The sequence below is a fragment of the Cryptomeria japonica genome, chromosome 6 (genome assembly GCF_030272615.1).
Source record: "Cryptomeria japonica chromosome 6, Sugi_1.0, whole genome shotgun sequence".
NCBI classification, from domain to species: domain Eukaryota; kingdom Viridiplantae; phylum Streptophyta; class Pinopsida; order Cupressales; family Cupressaceae; genus Cryptomeria; species Cryptomeria japonica.
The window spans coordinates 149,427,863-149,439,408 of NC_081410.1; the positions used below are offsets into that span (position 1 = coordinate 149,427,863).

Genomic DNA, 11,546 nt, shown 5'->3' on the forward strand with positions numbered 1-11,546 from the left:
AGTGATGATGACTTTGATCATTTTCTAATAAAGGGTGTTAGTCATAATAGGTATGGGCATGCAAGTGAACTATCATATGTGAAAGGAAGCTAAGGTGCAAAAAATGCTTCCTAACACTAATCTAGTGGGGGAGATAGTGCAAATTTTTCTTTACAAATATCTACTATTACATAAATAGAAACACATTCACAAGGAGATAATGAATAATTTTAGGCTCACAACCACTTTTCTTAAATCCATCACTCAACAAATATGAATCAATTCCACCATACCAAGCCCTAGGTGCTCACTTCAAACCATAGAGAGCCTTTTTCAATTTATAAACTTTTCGTTCATGCCCACATACTTCATAACTAGGTAGTTGATGAACATAGACTTCTTCATGAAGGAAAACATTCAATAAATGTGAGTTTATATCTATATAAAAAAATTTCCAATCATTTTGTGCAACTATAGCTAAAACCATTCTAACTGTATCAATTCTTGCAACTGGAGAAAATGTTTTATTATAGTCTACACCATATTGTTGTGCAAAACCTTTTTCTATTAATCTAGCCTTATGTTTGTCAAATTCACCTTCTACATTAAATTTGGTTTTATAACCCCATTTGACACCAATGCAATCCTCACCTTCAGGTAGATCAACTAGCTCCCATGTTTGATTCCTTCCAATAGAATCAATTTCCTCATCCATATCTTTGACCCAATGTTCCTTCTTAACTACTTCTTCAAAATACATAGGATGGCAAGAGAATAAAGAAAAATTTAAGCACAAATCTAAATTTTCTTCTCCTTGATCGTATATCTCTTTCAAACTTCTCATTTTCTTACCTTTTAATGGGGAAAGAGTAGGATTTGAATCATTACTTACATTTAGAGTGGGATTCTTTGCATAAATTGATGGTTGATCTTGTACTAGATTCCATCCCATGCTTCTTTTTCCTTAAATATGACATCCCTAGTAGTAATCACTTGCTTTGAAACAAGTTTATATAATCTGTAAGCTTTTGATTGCTCACTATAACTAATAAAGATACAGTTCTCACTTTTATCATCCAATTTTCTTCTTAATCTAGCTGGCACTCAAACATATGAAACACATCCAAAGATTCTAAAATAAGATAGTGGATGTTTCTTACCATTCTATGCTTCTTGTGTAATTCTATCTTTAACACTCTTTCTAGGACTTTTGTTCAAAATGTATACTGCACAAGCTACTACTTCTACCTAAAAATCATTAGACACATTTTTGGTCTTTAGCATACTCCTTTCCATTTCCATTATGGTTTTGTTCTTCCTCTCTGCTACACTATTTTGTTGTGGTGGGTAGCTTATTGTGAACTATTTATTGATCTCATGTTCTCTAGAAAAATCTAAAAATTCATTAGAATTAAACTCACCACCCCTATCAGATCTAAGTACCTTGTTGATTAGTCCACTTCCCTTTTCTGCCATTGAGTTAAACTCCTTAAATTTATTGAAGGTTTTAGACTTCTCCTTGAGAAAGTATATCAATTTTTTCTTATTAAAATCATGAATAAATGTTAGAAAATATATACTTGCACCTAAGGACAGAGTCTGCATTGGACCACATATATCAGTGTGAACTAATTCCAAAGGCACCCTTGCTCTATTTGAGCTTCCTACTAGAAAATTTTCTCTATGTTGTTTTGTCATTATACAACTTTCACAAGAATAAGAAGGTTGCATGAGGGGTGGTAATCCTTTTACTATATTTTTCTTCTACTATAGACTCAAGCCATCAAAATTAAGATGACCATACCTCAAATATCAGAGCCATGTCTGGTGTAAATGAACTACCTTGAAGTTAATTTCCTATGTTCCTTGAATTCCATGAATCTAAAGGGGGAACATCCAATCCCTAGTCATCTCAACCTTTGCAATCAACCCATCACTAGGAATATTATCTAAAATTATACACACATCATTATTAAGGAAAACTATATACCCTTTTTTAATTAATTTTGGACAAAACTCATTAGATTATGTTTTAATCCAGGCACATAGTAAACATGAGGAATATACCTTTTTTCTCCATTTTTAATCAATGCATGTATAACACTTTTTCCCTTTACAGATACTACACTATCATTTCCCAATTTTACTTCAGATTTCACATAATCATTCAACTAAACAAATAACTCTTTATTCACTGTCATGTAGTTGCTACAACCACTATCTAGAAATCATATATCTTTAGAGATTTCTTGATAACCATTACGAGTTATGAATAAACTTCCAGAATTATTATCAAATACACCTAAATAATTTGCACTATTTTTATCCATCTCTTCTTGTTTCTTCCTACATTCATTTTCCAAATGACCATATTTCCTATATAGTAATATGTTCAGTGAACATGAGTTTTATCAAACCTTGGTGTTTACTCTTGTAATTGGTTTCTTCCTTGTCCTTTGTTATTGGAACTATGATTGGATTGACTAGTCCTTCCTCCTTGATCTATACTCATCTATCCACAATTGCCTCTTCCTCTTCCTCAAAAATTCAATCTTACTCTTCCTCTGCTAGATGAAACTCAGAGATTTGAAAGCATTATTTGAAGAAGAATTGTTATTTTTGTTTATTCTAGATTCATAAGATAACAAAGACCCCAATAGTTCATCCATTGACAATTGAGTTAAGTCTTTTAATTCTTTAATAGCAACTATAATTGCATCAAATCTACTAGGTATACTTCTAAAAACCTTTTCAGCCAATGTTTGATCAGAAATATTTTCCCCATGTATCCTCATTTGATTAACAATATTCATTACTTCAGTAAAGAACTGGTCTATAAAATTAGATACATTCATGTAAATATTTTCTAAACTTCTTTTTAAATTTTGTAACTTAACTACCTTCACTTTGGTAGTACCTTGATAAGTGGTTTTTAATGTCTCCCAAGCTTGTTTAGACCTGTGGTTAAATCCTCCATATCTTGTTGAATGAAGAATAAAGCCTTAGCATCTTTCTTCTTGATGTCCATGAGCTAATCTTTTTCTTCTTGTGGTAATACATGATAAGTTGCATCATCCCATGGTTCTACAAAACCATTCCCTACCAAAACCCATGTGTCTTGGGAACAAAACAATGTTTTCATTTTGACTCACCAAAAATCATAATTCTTACCATTGAAAATGGGGATTTGAGGTTGAGAAATGTTGTTATTTGTTGCCATATCTGAAACAAAAAAATTCTTAACAGAACAATATAACAGGAATCTTATAAATTTTCTTCAATGTTCTCAAATAGTTACCCTACAATTCCATAATCTTACCTTACTCTTGTGATTTTTTACCAATAATATCTTCTCCCATTCTTTTTCTTTTAGCTACAGCTTTGATGACAACTCTTTCTAAAATCTTTGACTGCCTCTTTTGTGTAGAAATCTTTTTATCAACAACCTTTGAGCTTCTTTTCAAATTCTGCAACTCTCCTTCAAGGCAACTTGACTCCTGCCTTTCGAATCCTCTAATGATGGCTTTGATACCAATTTGTAAGCAGTGAGAAGAAAATAAAAACAGAATGACAATGTATCTTACATCATATACTAACACATACTAGCACATACAAACACATACTAACACAGATCTTTATTGAATAAAAACTGATTGTATTGCCTCTTAATTTATAGAGGACTCTGTGTCTATCGAACTAATAGATAAAAACTGAAAATAGTTTCTATTTTAAATAGAATACAACAAGAGATGATAGTGGAGAAACAATCCACCGTTTTATTAGGAAACAAACAAACTAAAATCAGTTTACCAATGGTTTCATAATTGCATATGGAGAGATTTTTATGGGAGAAATTAATTCCCACTAACAACCTTGTATGCAGAGCTAAGGCTATTGGACTTTTAACTTTGAAGCCAAACCCAATCAGGCAGGAAAGCTTTGTTTAAGACTATTGGGCTCTTTTGATTTGCAGTGTTTTTCAGCAATTCCTCTTATGATTAGGTATAAGGTCAAGGTGAATGAAATTATCTTGGCTTTTTGCAACTGCTGCCTAGTGGCTACCCCACACTAGGAGATTTTCCTTGAGCCTCGACACTTACCTTTGCAAATTCAAAAATCTTGGACAACGACATAGCCATTGGAATGAGCTCAAGTTGTTAATCAATCATAGCAAAGACCAAGGATTAAATTCCGTAGGATAATATTATTACTAAATTCGAAGCTAAGATATATTAATGTGTAATAATGAATATCATTTTACTTCAAACTTTGCATGTGGTGTTTATTTATATTATCTAAGAAAAATTAATTGTGGTAGATTCCAGGGTTGAACATGATGCTTGAGCTACAATTCAACTTTACATCACCATTTTAAAAAAAATTGGGAATCTCCTATGTATATATTCAAGTCGATATTCAAAAGGAAAAAAAAAATTGTTTTAGGTTTTCCAAACAAAGTATCAAGCTTATCAGGACTAATTGTGGGGATCGGTGACCCCTTTCAGAAGTTTGTTGCATTGTCCAGTTGAGTATACAATAAGTGAATGAGTCACCATATTGTTGATCTTAAAAAATTAGAATGTTAAAACTATTAGAACATAAACTGCACTTATATTTGGCTATCTTGTGCAGTTTTCAGGCCTGGAGATTACAATAATATTGAGGCCTATGTGATTAGAAAGGGATATATGTTAGGTATGTTCTTCTATCGATGATTACCTTAAGTCTCTTGGCGAATAATGCCATTCAACAGTGTTAGAAAAGTATAATTAGATGTTCAAAAACAAAATCAGTAGCACGTAGAGGTAAAGTGAAAAATTTACTTCATTTACCAGAATAATTAAACAGCAGCCAGATAAATTTAATGAGAAAAAATATAAAAATTAAAATTAAAATAGACAGAAACTTTAAGAAAATATAAATTTCCTTTGTAAATTTTTATTATGTACTTTTTTTCTCTCCAGGGTAGCAAGAACATGGGGCTTGCAATGGCACTGTGGTAGTTTATGCAAAATCAAGCAGCAAAAAATTTCCAGTAACAGACCGGTTGCTACTCTCAGACCGGTTGTTACAATGAATGTAGCTATAAGATTCTCTTGTTTTTCCTTTTAATAAAGATACAATTATATCAATTGCTTACCTACGTCGCCCTCATGACGCGTACATTTGTTTTCTTTGTGTGTCCATCTTGACTGTGTAATATAAATTCTTTAAAAAATGTTTTGTAAAAAGTCGTCTGCTAATACAGCCGATATGATCACGAAAAATTCCAAACAAATGCATTGTTTAATTTTATATTATATTTCAGAATAGACGTCTCACCAGTCACCTTGTCTGCATAACAAAAATGGATGTCTCCAACCCTAAGAAATAGTCAAAAATGGATATCTCCACGCGTTTCCATAACTGTTTTGAGTTTAAACGAATCATTTTTAGATTGGATGAAATTATGTTTCAGAAAATTAGGTTTTTAAAGGACGATCTATTATCAGGAGCTTTTCAAAGTTAAATTTAAATCAAAGAATGGAGAGTATTTCGGCAAATGTAATAACACGCCAAGAAAGAGTCAGCATGGCATCTAGTGGCGTTTTTCACTATAGAAATGCGTATATATACTTGTTCGTCATTGTTTGGAAGAAAACCATCTCAGTTCTCCAAAGAGAAAAACTCCATTGAAAAAGGAGTAGAAAACTATGGCTTCAATATGCAGGAAATTTTTGCATGTAATCTCAGTTATCCTATTGCAATTGGCAACGTGCCTCCCATTTCAACATGCTGAAGCAATATTCCAGCTTAGGAAAAATTCAATTCAGCCTCCGTTTGGAAACTCGTGAGAAGCAATATGAATCTCTGTTTTTTTCTTGAAGAGTTTTAGTTTGTGCTGCGTTTACAGGAAAAACTATGCAATCTAAATCAGGAAATCTCTTAATTGACACCCAGTCAGTTTATCTCGTAAATTGACACCCATGTTTTAATTGCAGACTGTTACTGAAAGTGAATGGAACTGGAGTCCAGATTTACCGATGTGAGAAGAGCTCAAATGGGTCTGGGATGATGAACTATACCCACGTTGGAGCTACTGCAAAACTTTACTCTCCTTATGATAATGAAAAAAATGTAACAGTGGGCTACCATTACTACCTTCCTCATCCCCTGGCTCAAGGAGCTCAGCCCACTTTTTCATTCAGCATGGTGGAAGGAGACCCTCCGTCTGACATACCCGAGTCAACTGTTACAGGTGTTGTAAATTTTGTAAAATTTTGTTAAATTTTGTTTGAATGTTTTTTATCTTGGTGAGGTCACAAATAGAAGATCTTATTTCCATCCTAATGGAATTTGAATGTTGATGACAAAAACAACAAGATTACATTTCAATCATTTTGATCTATCTTTAGAAACATCTTGTCTATTGACTTCTGACATGTTATTAATGTGGTTACAGTTAACCCAATCGGTACAGAGAAGGGCAAGAGTGAGGATGACATTGATGATGTGCTGCTGAAGGGAATTAGTCATAGTGGGTATGGGCATGCAAGTGAGGTATCATATGTGCAACTCAGGCATTCCAAGGGCGGAATCCCCCCATCATATTGTGAAGAAGATGCAAAAGAAATCCAAGTCCCATACACTGCACAGTACTTATTCTGGTCCCAGGATAGATCCCCTGATACAGCAGCCATTCCTTCTGAAATAAGTGTTGATTCAAATAATTCAATCCCTATTTTGGGGTTTTATGGAGAAGGATATCAGCTTTACAGATTCAACGGTTCTTCCTGGATCAATTTCAATGTATCAGCTTTGCTGTATACTTCACCGGGACAGCAAGTAGTGGGAAGACATTATTTTCTTTCACAAGCTGATGACAAGGGAGGACAGCTTGCATGGGAATTGTCAATGCCTTCTGGTCTTGGGAAAGTTAGAGTGACTTTCAAGTTAGTGAGTACAGTTATAGTAGATAAAGATAGTATCCCTTGGACCAAACTTGAGGCTACCAGTTATGCTGCTGATCCTCCTTACATGTAAGTATATGATTCATATTATTCTTCTTTCATTAATATTATTCTCACCATTTTACTCATGGCTCTTTTCCTTTTGAATAAAATTGCAGAAGTAGATCATATATAGAGCAAGTGAAATACGTGCAGAGAGTTTCCACTGTGGGAGGACTTCCTCCTAAATATGAAGACACTCCAAATCCAGAAACAGGAAATATATATTTGTCACCTTTCTCGTCAATCTATTGGTTCTCTACCAATTTCACTTCTTTGTAAAAGCATTGTCGACTAAGTTTGTTCTTATTGTGCATTTAGGTACCTATATTTATAATAATTGTAGCTATAATAGTATGCTTACGTGTCCAAAGGCTTGATTACTATTTTATATGGATATATTGCAGATTTTTGTGGCCATTGTTATTTTGTTTATTCATTAATGTGAGTGATATGATAAATGATTTGGGTTCTATATAAAATTTAAAATATTTGTGAGTTAAATGTGAGTATTTTGGGATCAAATCTAACTATCATGGGAGTGATCTAATGTATGGCAATGCATGATCATTTCGATAGAATATATGAGTTTATGGATAACAGTATTATTGGAGTAGTTATTAGATTCATAGCTTGGTCATGTTCTCTTAGGTCATCTCCCTTGATGTATTATCTTTATGGCATCAAGAAATATTCAGAGATAGCACTCCTAATCATGCAAAATTCTCTATATTTGATTTGATGCAGCTTTTGATATTTTTATACTCTTAGAAATTGAAATGTACATTGATGATTTCTCTTTTTTTCAAATATATGAATTAATTGCACATTGAAGTTCTTTGACTGCCAAGACTTAATAATATGTCACAAATATGTACCAAGTTGGCTCGCAATGGATAGTAAGAAAGGGCAAGAGCCAAGAATTTGGATTCACAAAATTGAGTTGTTGGAGTCAATTGAACCTTCTTAGGATCAAACTTGCATATGTTGAAAATGACCTAGGATAGGAAAGTTAGGGTTCAAGGTAGGAATCAAATGCTTAAATAAATGTGAGAGCATGGGTGTTATCAGTGGCTTACAATGAGAAATATATGACAATGAGGACAACTATGGATGGGGTAGAGTCAAATGTATGGAGTGTAAATAGATATAAAATTAAATTAAATTAAGAATAGGGAATGAGCCAAACTTAATACAAGAGTATGTAACATATAGATGTATAATTATATTAAATTATTCCATCAAAATGGATCAAAATTAAATAGAAATTGACATAAATATATAAATTTGACTATCAAAAAATTTAAAAATAAAGGCACTTGTTGATTATAGCATTGGTTTTGGAAAGACTAATTTGGGCACATTTTTTCGAAGGAAGTCATGCATAATTCTTGTGCTTTGGCCCATACACTCACATTAATGCAAGAAGGCTTACTATTCGGCTCTCCTATGGTTTCTTTGGCTTTGAAAAGACTTAGTAATTGGTTTGTGTCTCTTTTATTATTTTCCTTTAGCTCATCCTATATTTTTGGTTCTCTTTTGTCCCCTAGCTTGTATTTATGTCTTATATGTTGTAATCTTTTTCATATAAATAATTATAATGGGCCATATACCTCTTGATCAATTAAAAAATAGTTTATTTAGTAAGAAGAGAGAAAGCAATTAACTTATATTATTAAATATATTTTTCTTATAATATAAATATTATTTTATTTTTTAATATCATTTTTAAAACTATTTAATAACTATTGAATCATAATTTATTACTATTTAAAGTATAATGGGTAGTAAGAAAGGGCAAGGGTCAAGAATCTATAGATTAAAAAAATGGAGTTGTTAGAGTCAATGAAACCTCATAAGATGAAACTCGCATGCCTTGAGACTGACCTAGGATAGGAAAGTTAAAATTCAAGCTAGGGATCTAATGTATAAATAAATGTGAGAGCATGAGAGTAATAAGTGGCTAATAATGACACATATATGAGAATGATTGCAACTATGGATGTGGTAAAGTCAAATGTATGAAGTATAAAATAAGATTAGAAAAAGAATAGGCAATGAGACAAACTTAATACAAGAGTATGTTGCATATAGATGTATAATTATATTAAATCATTTTGTCAAAATAGATCAAAAATTATGAAATGCTTTATTGAAGTGTGATTTTGCTACATATTTTTATTTGATCTCTACAACTTGACAATACATTAATTTGTTTTATCTTAAATAAATACCTGAATTTTATAAGGTGATAAAGAAAAAATGATTTTAGTTAATTTAGATTATATACTTTTTTATAATTTTCATATAAATAATTGATATAGTGTTAATCATTTAAAATTAAAAATATTGACAACTAACTCTACTATCAATAGACATAATCAAATAATATTTTCAATCAATTTAGTTTGACCTAACATCAAAATTAAAATACTACCATTATTCATTCAATTTTATTGTGTAATACAAAGTCTTAAATAATTGTTTTCTAAGTAGTATGTAATAAAGTTGATATCATTATTAAATTCCTGGTATAATTGTTTTCTAAGAATTTCTGCAGTTATGTCTCCATATGTCTTAAATTAAACAAGTCAAACTTCTTTTTTTAAATTGAATTAATATGTCTTAATCCTTCCCAGTATTTTGGGGACAATCTATTCACGGAATGTTTCAAAATTAGTTATTATTTGATTTCTATTGCCAACGCGTATTTCAGATATTCTATCCATTCTGTTCAAACAGTCCAGTGATTTTAAATGTGATTTTTTGTATAATAATAAAAAATAATTAATTTTATGAAAAAATATTAAGAATAATTTATATTGCAAAAGTAACAATTATCAAAGAATCTTTAAGAATTTTATTTTATAAAATAATTGGATTATATTGATATTGGTATTTCTATATAGTAGATTATAATATTATGAAGGAATATAAATTTTCACATTCATTCAAATTAAAAGTTGTCTTTTAACTATATAGTAGATCTAGTCTTTTATAAATATAGTGACTGAAGATTTAGTCCATCGATGTTATCTAAGAGTTGAACCTAGTCAAATCAAACCTTGAAAAAAAATTGAACCTTGATTAATGATTTAATGAACTCTACCAAAAATCTATATTTTTATTCAAGGAAATTATTCATTTGTGTTTTATTTACTTAAAAAAAATGTTGATTTAATTGGAAATCTCAACTTATTAGATTACTCATATGATATAATAGAAAGTGGCCTAGTGCTCTAAGTAAACTATAGGTTACTTTTATTTGTATCCAAAATCTCAATTTTTGTATTCAAGTTTTAGTTCTATACTACTTTTAAAAGTGAATATAATTAGAATTTAGAGTTCAATAATGTGAGAAGAACTTAAATGCTCATAAAAAAAGAAGCTTGGAAAGCCTATATAATAGAAGTAGTGCATATACAATTTGAAATAGTAATAAAATAAAAGAAATCAAAGACAATATACAATATTTTAACCTAGAAGAAATATTTCATAAAGAACCTCATATAGTTAAAATTTTCATTATTACAAAAACTTAACTATTCATCCATAAACATGTTGGATATAAATAAACACATCAAAATAAGTTCTAAACATTACATGAATCATGTAAAAGATAAAAATGAGATATTTGAAGCAAGGATAAAAATAGAAAAGATCGAAATTATAATATATATTTTTTTAAATGAATTCTATCACTAATAATTAGCCCCATCTCGACTATTAAAAGTGTAAAATAGACAACATTTGCACAACAAAATGAGACTAAGATGATGAAGTATATTCATGTTGGAGCAATTGTAAAGCTTTACTATCTCTTTGGTAATGATTTAATGAACTCTACCAAAAACCTATATTTTTACTCAAGGAAATTATTCATTTGTGTTTTATTTACTTAAAAAAAAATGTTGATTTAATTGGAAATCTCAACTTATTAGATTACTCATATAATATAATAGAAAGTGGCCTAGTGCTCTAAGTAAACTATAAGTTACTTTTATTTGTATCCAAAATCTCAATTTTTGTATTCAAGTTTTAGTTCTATACTACTTTTAAAAGTGAATATAATTAGAGTTTAGAGTTCAATAATGTGAGAAGAACTTAAATGCTCATAAAAAAAGAATCTTGGAAAGCCTATATAATAGAAGTAGTGCATATACAATTTGAAATAGTAATAAAATAAAAGAAGTCAAAGACAATATACAATATTTTAACCTAGAAGAAATATTTCATAAAGAACCTCATATATTTAAAATTTTCATTATTACAAAAACTTAACTATTCATCCATAAACATGTTGGATATAAATAAACACATCAAAATAAGTTCTAAAAATTACATGAATCATGTAAAAGATAAAAATGAGATATTTGAAGCAAGGATAAAAATAGAAAAGATCAAAATTATAATATATATATTTTTAAATGAATTCTATCACTAATAATTAGCCCCATCTCGACTATTAAAAGTGTAAAATAGACAACATTTGCACAACAAAATGAGACTAAGATGATGAAGTATATTCATGTTGGAGCAATTGTAAAGCTTTACTATCTCTTTGGTAATGAGAAATAT

At 30.3% G+C, this 11,546-nt stretch overlaps 1 protein-coding gene across 1 annotated transcript; it reads left to right on the forward strand.

Moving 5' to 3' along the window:
- Positions 1-5,672: 5,672 nt before the first annotated feature.
- Positions 5,673-7,250, forward strand: LOC131064927 (uncharacterized). The gene is made up of 4 exons (XM_057999267.2): positions 5,673-5,809; positions 5,961-6,217; positions 6,422-6,998; positions 7,088-7,250. The coding sequence occupies exons 1-4, from the start codon at positions 5,673-5,675 to the stop codon at positions 7,248-7,250; spliced, it is 1,134 nt and encodes a 377-aa protein (XP_057855250.2).
- The last annotated feature ends 4,296 nt before the right edge of the window (positions 7,251-11,546 follow it).